Source organism: Athene cunicularia (genome assembly GCF_003259725.1).
Source record: "Athene cunicularia isolate RWA chromosome Z unlocalized genomic scaffold, athCun1 chrZ_part1, whole genome shotgun sequence".
In the NCBI taxonomy this organism is placed as follows: Eukaryota; Metazoa; Chordata; class Aves; order Strigiformes; family Strigidae; genus Athene; species Athene cunicularia.
In genome coordinates, this window is record NW_020799142.1 from 10,546,735 (window position 1) to 10,562,392 (window position 15,658).

The 15,658-nt window shown below is 37.0% G+C and overlaps 1 protein-coding gene across 2 annotated transcripts in view; it reads left to right on the forward strand.

Annotated features, from left to right (window-relative positions):
- PDE8B (phosphodiesterase 8B) overlaps positions 1 to 15,658 on the forward strand; it is a 71,377-nt gene that overhangs the window by 18,659 nt on the left and 37,060 nt on the right. The window contains exons 2-6 of one of the 2 annotated variants that reach the window (XM_026865344.1): positions 1,266 to 1,322; positions 6,051 to 6,241; positions 7,517 to 7,576; positions 9,529 to 9,586; positions 14,584 to 14,672. In XM_026865344.1, the coding sequence (XP_026721145.1) occupies positions 1,296 to 1,322; positions 6,051 to 6,241; positions 7,517 to 7,576; positions 9,529 to 9,586; positions 14,584 to 14,672 (425 nt within the window). In that variant the 5' untranslated portion in view covers positions 1,266 to 1,295. The remainder of the gene's footprint in view (positions 1 to 1,265; positions 1,323 to 6,050; positions 6,242 to 7,516; positions 7,577 to 9,528; positions 9,587 to 14,583; positions 14,673 to 15,658) is intronic. The other variant, XM_026865345.1, reaches the window with a different exon arrangement.

The following is a 15,658-nucleotide window of genomic DNA, read 5'->3' on the forward strand; positions in this document are numbered from 1 at the left end:
TCCAATGTGTCAGTTGTAGCTATACATAATACCACCGTCTCACATGCAGGCAAGGCTGTTAATACTTAACATGGTATTTTATTCTTTAAGGAAGAAAGTTGAATACTGGTAACTTCATCCATTTTGAATATTTATACACGTTCCTTTGAAAAATACTAAATATAAGAAGATAATATGTGGACAAAAGTCTCCAACTAATGGGCACTGCAGAGCAAAATGCTGCAGAAATAAAGCTCCAAGATTCCTGTATGTTAGGGAATAGACCTGGGAATCTGCCAACAATTAGGGTTTTGTTCAAATTACATGTATTGCAGAGCAGTTGGTTTAACTTGCCTACACCTGGCGTCTGGGGTAACTGGTACCAGGAAAGCAGAGAATCTGCCCTTTTGGAGATTAACTTGCAAATAATCCTTCATATGCATGAAGGTGACAATATTTAAAGGGTTCAAAGACACTTTTCCTTACGTACATGCATCTGTGGGAGGACATAGGTATTGTTCAGTTGCTTAACAACCTTCTGTAGCTAATGATCTGAAGTGAAACAAATCAGTAGTGTATAGGAGTGTTGAAATGTATCAAGACACAAAAAGTATTAAGGTAGTTTAGTTGAACTCAGAGGAAATATGGTAACAAATCACAGACAGTATCTGCTGGCTTTCTTGCTGTAGCTTTAAATCATGATGTGCTCTCATGTCTTCTGCAAATGTCATGACTCACATTGTAGCAGTGTTTTTTCCTGAAAACTAAAGGCTGTGATTCTGGAAAACAATTTAAAATCTGCAATCCAAACAAGTTACCTTGTCTGAAAAGTTGCTTGTTTCCTAACCAAACCCATTAAAATATTATTATTGAATATATGTCACAAGATCTTTAATACAAATTCTATATTGCAATCAGATGATAAGGAAATTTTGAGCCAGAAAAAAGTAAGTTTTCTGTAGTCTTAAACAGATTACAAGTCCTTCTGTGTAGTCAAGGTACTCTGTTGGGGAAAGAGGGGAAAGAAATGCAGTTTCTTGTTTCTTTATTTAAAACCCTACCATTTTTAACTTAGAGGCAAATGAAATTAGGAGTTTGGTAAGACATGTTCATAAAAGATACACTTCAAAGCAACTAATTAAAGGCTGCTAGTCATATGTCTGCCTGCCTTTGAGAAGTTTCATGGTTCTGTTTGATCTTTCTATCATTCTTGCATGTAAAAAGCTATTTTGTTAAGAACCATACTGGGGAAAAAAAAAATAATCTGTATCAATCTTCTTTAGCAGGCTTCAACCACAGAAGTACAAATTGGGCCCATGAGACTGACACAAGATCCAATTCAGGTAAGAAGTTGTTTCAGTTTCTTGATACAGTCGATTCAGTGTTAATGGGTGAAGAAATTAAGGTTCAACCCCTATAGTTAAGTATAATGTTTTCATTTTACTTGTGCAAGGACTGTGAGGTGGGTAATTGGTGTTTTGGTTTATCTGATTGCTTGAGAAGAGATCTACAAGTAAATTGACTTGGTAAACAAGGTGCTTAGATTTCCATTAACATCAGATCATTCCTTATATATGTCCTATCAATAGGAATGTGCGTGTGTATGTGCATTAGCAACGGAAAGAGCTGCCTTTCTGGATGTTAAAAGCTGTTCAGTTCTGATATACCAAAGCAGAGAGGTCCTTTAGAAAGTTTAGGTACCTGTCGAGTTTTGCTGGGTTTTGCACAACAGAACAGAGAACTGTGCTTTTACAGGTCACCAATCCAAGAAATCACAGCACTTCCAGCAAGACAGGTTGAACTTCAGCTTAAGGAGCAACAGCTCTCACTCATACTTGCTTCTGTTTCTGTACGTTTTGTTCCTGAGGCAGTAAATAGATGGCAAGTATTTTTTTAGCTTATAGTGGGTGTTAGAGCTCTCAGATGATAGGAAATTAAATAATCTTAGTCTTTAACATTGCTCTAGTGATACAGCATCCATCTGAATTAACTTTTTGTGTCACTTAACTCTGTAAAATACAGAGACATTTAGTCACCGGTCACCTTTCTAGTTGTTTACCCCCCACCCCTCAATATATGGCTGAGAGGAAAAACCTAGATGTGGAAGAAATGGTATTCTCAATGAAAATAAGTCATATGTATATGCATCATGAAGCTTTAAATTTTTATTTCTGTATTAAGCATTCAGTCTTAACAATGACTTGATCTGATGTAACTGTTTATATTGTAAGACAACTGTGGAACAGTGGCTTCAGCAGTAGACCAGGCTTTGGTTCTGCAAGGAATTTCAGCATAGAAGTGTGGAACTCTTAACAAAAAAAATATTCTTCAGACTGTGATCATCTTCACAAAGGTGATCAAGCAGATTATTTAACAAATACTCTCAGAGCTTATGTCAGGATTTTACTTTGTATAAATTTGATTTCCCAAAATATCATAGTGCCAGTTTTAGCTGTTACAAGTGAAAATTTTTCATATAAGAAGGGAAAGTGGGTTTTTTTTTCTGTTTTAATTTAAAAGTGTTTGTCATTCTTCTTGATGTCAGGTGTGGATGTTATTTTGACCCTACGTTACACAAGTGAGAATCTGTGGTGCTACCATAGAAGACCTTAAGTAAAAACAGAAAGCAAACCTTAAGTAAAACTTTTAACTAGTTTTCCGTAAAGACATTGTGATACACTAACTTACAGTAAAGGTAGAAAACTTTATGTAAACCCACCTCCTTTGTTTGTGGAACAAGCCACATTACCTCAGCTGATTTCGCAAGTGTTGCACACAACCACACATTTAAAAACTGTGTGTTAATCTTTTATTCCATCTTGACAATGGAGGTACAAGTTCCTCTGTGCAGTGCAAACAGTTACTTGAATATCACATTTTAAATGTCTATTTGTGGGTGCTTAATCATGTTCACAATTGTCTATCAGTCAATTTAGTTTGTTAAAATAATTGCCACCAGACTTTTCTTAGCTATGTTCTTTTTATTCTGGTGTGTGTTTTATGCTGTTATGAGACACCTGTGCCAGCCTCGAAATGGCCTGTATTTTCTGTCTGAGAGGTGACCTTGTGACTGTGACCTGCCATAAACCATTCAATAGATTCCTCCCTGAACTTTATGACCAGTTGTGTTAGAGGACAGATTTTGTTCAGTTTGTACTAGATAGTGATCCAGGTGCTGCTGGCATTGCGGGGCAAGGGGAACAGTCCAAAGTAAATCTACCAACTCTGACCCTCCAAACACCATGCAGCTTGCACGTCTGCCTCAATTTTGTATTAAGGCTTGTAAATAGGCATGGTTTGGTTCTGAGACCTTAGAAATGACCATGATAAAAGTACATGTTAAAGACTTTTCTCCAGAGAACACAGGTGAAAGGTGTTCTTTATAAACATTTAGTGAAGATAAAAATGCTGTCTTACCTTTTGCAGAAGCGTTTACCAGAACTGATATAAAGGTTTGGATGTGTCCTCTCTTCAAATATTGTGTTTTCTCATCTCGTAAGACATTCACTGGCCATCGTCTCTTTCACAGCATTGATACCAGACTCCCATTTCTGTTCTAATGATGGCAATCTTGCCTGTTGAGCTGTAAATGAAGCATGATGATGCCCAGCGTTTTACTCTTCACCCTTGCCAATTTTCAGTGTAACAAGAGCTCCTCCCTAACTTAATTGTTTTCCACCTTAAAACTCTCTTGCTGGGATATAATAACATAAAATAATTATGTAACTTCATTGTTACTTCTTAAATTGTTGTTTGTAATTTTCTCAGTTTAGTTTTGGTACCCTATGTTTCTGTAGTCAGATAGTGTCCTTTGTTTTATTTTGAGCTCTTTAAAGCAAATCTCTGTCCATTTCCTGTACTTGTATGATAAAATAAGAACAACACATGCAATAGTTATACAAAGTAAATACTTAGAAAGATGGCAGAATTTCCAATACATTACCAAAAAATGTGAAGGTCTGCAAAGGAGAAGTCCACAGAGCTCCTAAAACATAACACCAGAAGTAAAATGATCTGTTTACAGTAACACTGACAAAGTATACACCAAAAAATAGCTACATGGGGTTTTTGCCAGGAAACACAGATTGAATTCAAGCTTTCCCTTGACAGTATTGTTTATATGGATTATTACATTTTTATCTTGAGAGCATGTCTTACAATATACTTCTAGTTACATTATGTTTTGATGCTTTATGTTAATCTTCATACACATATTAATGAGAAAGCATGGTAGTAATACTTTTTAAAACTTTTTAAAGGTAAGTGTTCTCAGAAGGATTCACACACTGATAATTACCTACCAATGGGGCATCGGGTGGTTGAATTAAGATCCATTATTTTACAGCTGGTAAATGATAGCGTTTTGCTATCCTTTATTTCCAAACTGGAAATGTGGAGAGAAGGAAGATATCAACAAATGTGGGTCTCCACCCCCAATTTTCTGGACCATATTGTACTGATCAAACTAGGAACAAAATTAAACTAACAGCAGATGGAACTAAACAGAAGATCAGAGTAGGGACTTTACCTGTGTATTCACAGACAAAGTCTGCAGCTCAACCATGTCCCTGCTTTACAACACTTCAATGGCTGGAAAAAGATCAGGGATTAGGTAGAGTGAAAATAGTTACCTTGGATGCTAAGTGTCAGATAACCCAAATCTGTTTGTTAACGGCAATTAAAAATAGTCAATTTAATAAATTGAAAGTTCTTAAGTTACCTCTTGATATTTATGGAAATTTTAAGCATACAGTTTTCTCGCACTGTTTAATAAAACCTTGATTGATTGTCCTACCACAGTAACATTAATTGATTTGGGTTTTGTTTAGAATTCAACAATTCAGACAGCTCAAGATAAGAGAGAGTTATGATCACCCTTTCTAGCTTCTAGACTGATGGTGTTGAATTTCACATGGTAACACCACAGCTGCATAGAGCAGCACAGATGAAAGTTTATTGAACTTTCTTATGAGCATTTGGGGCAAAATTTTGCCCAGACATGTTGTATCAGTGATGTAAGGGGATGACTTTTATTTGTGAAATGAACAAGATTTTGCTTTATGCATAGATTATTCTCTGGCTGCTGCCTTTCTGTGCAATTTGAATAGCTGTGGATAGACTTTTGACTTTTTGAAGTCTTTCTTTTTTCTTAGCATATTTGCACTAAATTAACCTTCTTCATCTCTCACACAGGGTGGCATGGTTAGTGATAAGTTGCTATATAAATATATGCAGAGTTTGAAGGGGAATGTTTACATGACTTCCTAGCTGTGTGATTTGTATGCTGATAATATATATATTATAGGGCAAGGATTTTTTACTCTCCTAAAGACACTATTTCTTTCATGCAAGAAACACACAAATACAGCTGTTTTCAGCCTAGAGTCTGTGCGACAGCAAACAGACTTCCTACAGCATCAATCTGATTTTTAGAACAGTGGCTCAGCACACGTCCAACCTGATCTTGTGTGAGGAGTTCCTTAAGTTGTTGATGCTACCTCATATATTTACATAATTAGGGACAATTTATTGGGTAAAAATTGTGATGTTTGAATCAGGTTTTTTTTCTCCTACCCAGCCCTGTCCATATCTGCTTGTCTTGTTCTTTTCAGTTTTGAAAGAATATGGTTTAACTCCATTTTATTGTCCATCAGAGGAGAAACATTGAATAAAACTGTGTTAATTATTGTTCTTCAGTGACAAACAACTAACGTAAGGCACTTGGATTTCAGACAGTTCATTACAATTAAAAGTGTTTGTAGCTGAGATGGCCCAATGAGAGTGGCAATGATGTTTGGACACCTATCCAGCTGCGCTGGGTGGCTGCTGATTGAATTTGAACATGAGTTAGAAGAGACTTACCACCTGGTTTGGTCCTAAATATCAGTCCTACACACTTAACTATTCATTGTAATCAATAATCAATCTATTAAGAAAGTTGTGCTACTGCAGCAACTGTTTTACAGTCTGCAGTTCAATCTTCCCACTTTCAAAGTAGATGCAGTATTTCATATAGTGGAAGTATTTGTTAAGATTTGCACCATGCAGAGACTGTTTTGCATGTTTTACAGGTTTTGCTGATCTTTGCAAAAGAAGACAACCAAAGCGATGGTTTCTGGTGGGCTTGTGACAGAGCTGGATACAGGTGCAGTGTTGCCCGGACTCCAGAGTCAGCACTTGAATGTTTTCTTGATAAGCACCAGGAAATAATTGTTATAGATCACAGGAACTCCAGATATTTTGATGCAGAAGATATCTGCAGGTAACCTAAAGGACCTTATGCTTCTCTTGAACTTCAGAAAATATTGTACAAAACCAAAGCTCCTAAGCTTAAAAACAAAAAAAAAAAAAAAAGGGAAAAAAACCCACCAAAACACAACAAAAAATTAACTCCCAAAATAATAGTAAAATGGAAGCTTGGGGACTGAGACTGGGAGGCTTACATATGTGTGTAGAAGGAATACAGTAAGAAAAATATGCTTTTGGCAAGGCTGAGCTGTAGAATTGTCTGTTTAGGTCATGGGCTTCTATCAGAGCATGAACCAGAGGTGGTGTGAAACTATCCCCTACTGTCTGTGCCTGCTTCTTTCTGTATTACTGCTGCAGCCACCGGGTCAGGCACTGTCAGTTCTTCACAGAATTTCAACTCGGTCTCCTAGTCCACAGGACTGTCTTGGCAGTCATGTTGCAAGCAGTTAATATTGGGGCTCCTTGCTAAAATACAGTGTTTTAGCTAAAGTGTACATTTTGTACCATACACCATAGTGTGCTGCTCAGTCCATTATGAGCTGTAATTTGCCGTGTTTATGACAAGGAGCATTTTAAACTTTAAATACTTGGCCTTTTAGAAGAACTACCATCAACACAACAAATAAATGTAAAGACTATTCAGGACAGTGTGACATGTTTCAAAAAGGTTATCTTTAGTGAGTAAAAGGTGAATGAAGTGTTATTCTGATAGTTGGTCATACTTTTTTTCAACTTCTCAATAGTATAGGAAATGGTAAAATTTTGTTTATTCGGTATTTCATAAATTATAGTTTGCTTTACTCTCTTTTCTTATGTGCGTGCCCCCAAAACAATTCCCACTTCCAAATAAAATTTTACAATATCGAGGACAGTGGTAAATATAAGAGAAGGTTGTGGAGATTCTTGTTTGAATTAGATAATGGGTATTGAAAATGCGTTATATATACTGACCTTTCTTGGTCCGTGCATTCAGGTCAGTCTGCCCCAAATAAGCTAAGTGAACAGGGCAAACCTTTGTTAGGCTATAAGAATGGATTTGAAGAGCTGCTGTTCATGCCCAGTGCTTTTGAAGCTCTTGCCTTTTCACTACAGTGAGAAAAACCTGAGGAATCTGGTAGCAAAAGGGAAATGGATTGTGTAAGTGAGGATAGGTAGGTTTTGGCAGTGTGATATTTTCTAGCCTCAGTGGTGTCTTCCAGTCCTGGTTTTCATTTATATTTTCTATAAAGATACTCAGAGTAACAATGAGAATGTATGTGATGTAACTGAGAAATTATTGTTTCCTCAGGTCTATTCGTGCCATAAAACCATCAGAGCACACTGTAATACTTGCTGTGGTTCCACGCATGTAAGTATTACTGTTTTGTGAAAGATCTTCATTTTACTCTGTAGGAAGGTTATGTATAATAGTTATCTAATAACAGAAAGTATCTTACTAGCAAGCCGTACAGAGTAAATTTAATATTATTTTGCCTGAAATGGATTAGTGAAGTGTTATGTGGCCTATTTAAGTATTTGATAACTTTGCTTTTATACAGAGTCATACTATCCCTACCACCTTCAGAGGGTCATAATGTAATGGCTTGTATCCTATGAAAAATTACAAAGCTATGTGCTGGTTTTTAAAAGAAAAAAATGGTAAGCTGTGTATTACCTTCTAAAGGAAATAACTAGATCAAATAATACACTGGTTATTAGGGAACTGAGTAATGGAGTAAATTTCAAACGTGTTGGCACTAAACTCACCAATATGTTGTCCTGAAATCCTTATTCAGTAATTCATATCTCACGTATTCAGGCAGAATTCTTACTCACTTAAACAGATTTTTATCAAATACCATCAAAAAGAGACATTTCCTGTCTTTGTTAAAACCCCTGCAGACTACTGAATCTGTCCTAATTTTACTAATTTTTTAGCTCAATTAAAATACTAGGAAATATCATGGCAGAAGGACTACTCCTGCCAAGGTTAGAAAATAGACTAAGTTTGCTGCTGAGTGAGACTGTACAACTTGCTTCACCTTTTACTTAATAACACTTTTTTAGATTCTTTCTCATAGGTTATCATAGGATATCTTTTATCCTCTTCATGCTTTCTTTTTGCAATGCCCTTGTATGTCTGTGAAGAGTACAGGACTTCTGTGAAGTACCTGTCAGGTCTGCTGTAGGAATAAATATCAGGTTTTAGTAATAGCTGCAAACACCTACAAAAGAAGTCTATAGCATCAACTTCTGTAATAGTATGATTTTGAGTATGTATTTTATGCATCATTATGTTTAGGTAAGTATGTCAAATTTGATACCATCTAATTCTTAAATGTTGTGTGACCATACAACTTACCAGTTCTGTTTAATATCTTTATCAATGATCTGGAGGAGAAGATCAAGTGCACCCTCAGTAAGTTTGCAGATGACACCAAGTTAGATGGAAGTGTTGATCTGCTTGAGGGTAGAAAGGCTCTACAGAGGGATCTGGACAGACTGGATCAGTGGGCTGGTGCCAGTTGTATGAGGTTCAACAAGGCTGAGTGCCGGGTGCTGCACATGGGTCACAACAACCCCACAGAGCTTTACAGGCTTGGGGAAGGGTGGCTGGAAAGCTGGCCGGCAGAAAAGGACTTCAGAGTGTTGATTGACAGCCGGCTGAACAGGAGCCAGCAGTGTGCCCAGGTGGCCAAGAAGGCCAATGGCATCCTGGCTTGTGTCAGCAATAGCGTGGCCAGCAGGGACAGGGAAGGGATCTGACCCCTGTACTCGGCGCTGGTGAGGCCGCACCTCGATTCCTGTGTTCAGTTTTGGGCCCCTCACTACAAAAAGGACATTGAATGACTCGAGCGTGTCCAGAGAAGGGCAGCGGAGCTGGTGCAGGGTCTGGAGCACAGGTCGTACGGGGAGCGGCTGAGGGAACTGGGGGTGTTTAGTCTGGAGAAGAGGAGGCTGAGGGGAGACCTCATCGCCCTCTACAGCTCCCTGAAAGGAGGTTGTAGTGAGATGGGGGTCAGTCTCTTCTGCCAAGAAACAAGTGATAGGACAAGAAGAAACAGACTCAAGTTGCACCAGGGCAGGTTTAGATTGGATATTAGGAAAACTTTCTGCACTGAAAGGGTTATCAAGCATTGGAACAGGCTGCCCACGGAAGTGGTTGAGTCATCATCCCTGGAGGTATTTAAAAGACTTTTGTAGACATGGCGTTTAGGGACATGATTTAGCGGTGGACTTGGCATTGTTAGGTTAACAGTTGAACTCGATAATCTTAAAGGTCTTTTCCAACCTAAATGATTCTATGATTTTGTTTTGTAGATCTGCTGACCAAGAAGAGACTTCTGTTCTTCCCCTTCTTAATGCAGGCTTTGATAGGGTAAGTATAAATTACATATTTAATACAGTAACATGATTGCTTCATAAATTACAGACACTTCTACTTCCTCAAATTGAAAACTATACATTTGCTTCTGTCAACGTTTTATTGATAAGAAACCAGTGGTAGTTGATTGGGTATTCTTTTCTTTTCAACAGTGTATCTAAAAAGCATATGAAATAAGAGAAGCTGTGATCTAGCTAATCCTTCCAGAATAAATAGGAATACTGAGATTAACTTCTTGTGGTCTAGGTGGGAGGTGGATGGGTTTTGTTTATGTCTGCATCAAAAAACCAGTGATGGGGACCCTGATTAATGTGTGTTGCATATTGCAGCATGCTGACTAGACACCCAGGTGTGCCTCATACTGCTGGGATTACTCTTTCAAAGGAATTACTAAAATAGTCCAGCTCCTCCTGATGTAAAGAAGAACTTTTTTTTTTTTCTTGAGGTTTGTTGTGTTGTTCTGCACCTATTCATCTCAGGACAGCATTAGAGGCTTTCTTGTACAGGTAGGAGAAGGGAAGGTAACTGTTTGCACTGTTTCTCAAAGCAACTTTATAGGAGAGAGCAGAAAGGCAGGATTTCTCAGCTTTAATATTAGGTTCAGTTGCTTACCCTCTTCTAACCTTTGTGTGAGTGGCTTTGGAAAGATATTAATGTTATGTTAATATAATATGAATCAGCTGTAATATTAACGTTAGCCATTTATAAGGATGGTTCTATCACTGAAGTGGTAGAAGCACGTCAGTGGACACTATAATTGGGGAGTATTAACTATATATAGTTAGACAGTTAATGGTAGTAAGGAAAATCCAAGAAAGAAGGGAACTAACCCAAGCAGAATCTCATGCTAATATGCTCAGGCTGAATTCAGTATCTGAGATAACTCGTATTTAGCTTGACTTTCTTCGCAAAGCAGAACATGCACCAGAGTCACCATTCACAGATCTCCAAATAGAAGTAATAGATCTTGCCTTTCCTGCAAGTGTATTGTTGGGACAAAAGCATTAAAGGCAAGAGCATTTCTGAAGGGCTTAGATGCTCCAAAAATTCGAGAAGTTGAGGCCAGGAGAAAGGTCAGCAGAAGAATGCCAGTGCTTTCTTACGGCAGTTTTCTCAAAAAAAAAAGGTAAAATTCATATAAGTCTTTTATTTCTTCTCAACTCTGGTGTTTCATTTAAAAACAATGCAGGGCAGTTTTGTGGGATAGGTTATAACTGTAGGTGTAGTACTGAGTAGAGCCAGAGGAGACACTGCGCAACTCTAAGACACATCTCAGTGGCACACTGTCTGCCTAGGAAAGTGAAATCTTTTTGCACCTGACAGCTGCTCTAACCATTCCCTCTAGCTATCCTGAATTTATCAGAAATCTAGCATAATACAGTAATTCCCTACTGGAATTGTTTTTAAGCCTTTTAAACACATCTGATGTCAAAGATCCTATTTTTGCAGAGGGGTGAACATAGGAATGACTTGTGCTTGGATGGGGATCAGTAGGAACTAAATCCATTAATACAAAAAACACCACACACACACACACACACACACACACACACACACACACACACACACACACACACACACACACACACACACACACACACACACACACAGATTTAAAAATACCCTTTTTCAAATAGAGGAGTATTTGCAGGGAATCTCTTCCTCAGCAGCAAAATGAAATATTTTTTTTTAAATATTATCTGTTAAAATTATGTTTCTCGTCCATATTTTTATTTTTACAGTCTAACCTTTCTGGTAGGTTTATTTTCCATTATCACTATTCATCTTATCAGCATTTGTCCTATTTTTGCTCATCGTTTTCCTCTTTCCTTGACAAAACACTGAATGTAATCACTCTGATGGTGGCTGTCTTCTAAATGCATCTCCAACTTGACTAGTAAAGAGTCTGAGCTTCTAGCCAAACCATTTGTCACCTTTTTACAGAGTTTTGTAGACAAAACCAGGCATTTTACATCAGGTTTGAATCTAAAGATTCCAAAGAACTCCTTTAATCTTTTGGGGGGGATACTTTTGGAAATAACCATAAATATTTTTCATGCAGTGAATATCTGAGTAATCAGTTTTAAAATATTCTATTACCTTCATGTGTACTTAACGATAAATTAATGTCTTTCTATGTTTACGTGTACTTATAGTGTATATTGTAAGTAGCCCTACAGAAATCACTTTCATTTCTTGTAATTAAATCAGTGATGACTGATCACTATCTAGATCTGGATCATTCCGGTCACTAAAAGATCTTACGAGAGAGATTTTGGGAGTCTGTTCATTTTATGCATTCCTTTGGCATTTTTCTTTATGCTGAGTTATTTGGTTTTTCTTTTCCCTTCTCAAGAAATATTATTTTATTATAACCTGATTTTTTTTCGCTATATCAGTAACATCTTTTGTGTTTGTGTATTAATGGTGTTGTTAATGCAGTACATTTATTATGCTGACTTTTTTTTCCTCTCAGCCTCATAAATCTAATAGTGATGGACTACTTGGAATGGACTAATTTAAATAACTGATTTGGCTTACTGACTGATTTTTAACTATGATTTATATTAGCAAAAAGGGGACCTTAGTATTTGCTGTTACTCAGTTACAATATTGTCTTGTATTTTGGACTTCTTTTCTTGAACAAATGTTGATTTTCATTGACCAGTAACTATTAAAACTTTTTGGGTTTCAGCAAAATCTTTAATATTAAACCTAGCACTACTTGCTAAGCAAGAAGAATGATGCATTCCTTCTAGGTGAGGACTCTGGCAGCTTGTGTCAAGTTCTGTACAGGATGACAGTGGAATCCAATTATAATGAAGTAAAATGCAATTTAAGAGTATAAGTTAGTTAAATCAAAATGTACTGCATAAATACTAAACTTTTTAAAAAGAAAGTATTGATGTCTGCCTTTTAATATTTGATACTTAATAGATCTTGATCATCTTGTGCATTTAGATGCACAGATTCAAAAAAAGCAGGAAACATTTCCTTTTCCTGATCTCAATTGATTTCTCAGCTTTGAGCGAGCCAGTGATGAATGGCATTAGTACTATAAACTTAAATAAAGAGATTTTTTTTTTACATCTGCAGTTAACAACAGTTAAGAGCAGATTTAGCACTTCTTGGTTCTTAACCAAAGGTTTGTGCTGAGATAGTAATTGATTTTTGATGGTAAACAGCAGTGGTTAAACTTTGTTATATAGCACCACTTTAAAATTCAGTTTATAAAGACCTTTAGTATGTTCTAGTAAGCTTAGTTTCTAAAATAGGTTGCCATCATTGTTAACTTATATATTCTTGATAAATTTGTTTTTCTATTGTTTTAAATTTAGCACAAGCATATTTGAATATTTAAAAGAAGACCCTGAAACTGAAAATCTAAATCTTACAGTGCTGTAGAAGACAATTTTGTTTCTAGGGAATTTGTTATGCAGAAACACCTTTGTTTTTGACAACTTGATAATTGTGCCTATTGATTTCCCATGTGTTCATTTAGTGTGTGAAGTGAGAATTACAGAAATATTTTAAGATCTTAATCTTAAGAAATGAAGCAGACCCATGTCAACAGCTATTTTAATTTTACTTTTTCACATTTTGCTGGTAACTTGAGATTAAGCCATTGGTCCCCAAACCACAATTTTTCTTAGAAGGTAGAAGCAATGAATTCTTAAAAGCTCTTTGTTCCTCAGAGGTTTGAGTGCTGCCTCTTGACTCTTCATGCAGCTGTGCTGTGAGAACTAGTGACAACAGAGGGTATTTTCTGTGAAAACTAGAGTTGGTGCCTGTATTTTTAAAGAAGTGATTTAGCTCTTCATAGCGTAAGTTTACTAATGAGCAGTAAACTTTTAACTGAGGTCAGAGAATCTAATTCTTTTGTGTCAACATAATTTTTCTGATTTCAGCAGGACCAAGCACAAGATCTTTCATCCTGCTACCTTTCCCTAACAGAGAGGACATTCTTTCCTGTCTGAAGTATATAAAAGATTGTTAACAGTTTTCAGCATGCTTCTTACTTTATATACTTTTCTGCACTTCTGAATTCACAGTGACAGCTTAGTGAGATTACTAATGGAGCAAAGTTATCCTCTGAGCTTCAACTGCAATATTTGCTTGAAAACAAATGGAATGCCAAATATAATTTCTTTTTTCTTTTTCTAGCATGTATGTTTTATGTCTCTAAGGCATTCCATTTCCATTCTGAATTAAGGGCAGATGTTTAAAATGAAACATCAAGGGAATACTGATTTTGTGTGAGACTGTGTTTAGGTTTTTCTAGATTACCTGTTTGTAACTGGGTTGCCAAAATCAAATGGGAAAATTCACAGTTGGGGTTTTAGCATATATTTATACTGGCTTTGTCTTTAGATAGCCATGTTGTCTTAAGAACTTAGAAAATCATTCCTCAGGAAAAGATGGTTACTGGACACAAAAGGTACAACTAAGCTTCTTATTTCTACCGAATCACAGGATGGTTGAGGTTGGAAGGGACCTCTGAAGGTCATCTTGCTTAACCTCCCTTCTCAGGCAGGTTGTCCAGGACTATGCCCACACAACTTCTGAAGATCTCCAAGGATGGAGAATCCACAACCTCCCTGGGGCAACCTGTGCCAGTGCTCAGTCACCCTCACAGTAAAAAAAGCTTTTCCTGATGTTCAGAGGGAACATGCTGTGTTTCTATTTGTGCCCATTGCCTCTGGTCCTGTCACTGGGCCCCACTAGAAAAAGGCTGGCTCTGTCTTCTTATACTCTCTCTTCAGATATTTCTGTACCCGGATGAGATCCCCCCTTGAGCCTTCCCTTCTCCAGACTGAGCAGTCCCAGCTCTCTCAGCCTTTCCTCACAGGAGAGATGCTTAATCACCTTTGTGGCCCTTTGCTGGACTTGTGCCAGCTTTCTTTATAAGGTTAGAGTTTTAGATGTAGGAAGAGAAGTAACAGTTTAAAAGTTTTCCAATCTATTTCATGCACTCTTGATTTGTCTTCCAGCAATTCATGGAGAATAGCAGCATAACTGCTTGTTACAATGAACTGGTTCAAATAGAACATGGGGAAGTGCGATCTCAGTTCAAATTACGGTATGTAGAAGTGTAAGAAACTGCAAACATCAACTGCTTGGTCTACATAATTGTATCAGGTTACTTTCTCCTTCTTCCCAGCTATGCATATACGTGCTTTGCATCTGTCTGTTAACTAATATACTATACTCTTATTTCTTCTTCTGTTGTTTTGCAAAGAACATATTTAAGTACCTTAGTAACTGGTACCCTAATAAAGCTTGGTTTGTGTATGCTTCATTCACTGGTGGTTTAAATGACAGCTTTCCTTAGTGCTAAATTCAGTACATGCCCTTTATTCTGATGTTTGCTTGTGTCCTGTGTGTCCTGAGGTACCCATACTGAATTTGCCAATGTTCTAGCAGCCATTACTTCCAGCATTACAGTCAGGGCAAGATCCTTTAGCAGAAATATTGCAGACCAAAGACTTTGGCTTGTTTATTTGCAAGGGCAGCATTTTAAAAATGAAGTCTTGTGTGTAAGGTTTATGAGCTGCAAACTTACATAACTATCTGATAGCTTGAGTGAAATGCAGTCTTGATCGAGCTTCTCATACCCTGAGTTTTTATTTTCTTGCTTGGGCAAGACTGTGCAGACCAGAAGCACAGTAATTACTTTAATTCTCTTACCACTTTTTTTTTTTTTTTTTAAATGTGACTAATTTTGTATTTAATACAGGTGCTTATACATGCATGCAGATATGTTTGCGGGTCAACTATATGGGAAAAAAAAGCCCTTGAAGTTGAGTGCCATGCAGAGAAGGTGTAGTTCCCTGGGTGTCATAAATTAATTACAGCTCCATCTACAGAAAATGCTATCACTCTGCAGGTTTTGGGTGTTTCTGTTTAAGAAGTAGATTTTTCCAAGATTTTCTTTGCCAACTTGTCCCAAAATGATTTTGTGTTCAAGTGACTACATGTTGGTGCATACAAAATGCAATTACACTAAAATTTTCAGGGAAAAAAGTTGAATTTGGGCTCACAATTTTTCGTAAGTGTATTCCAAAA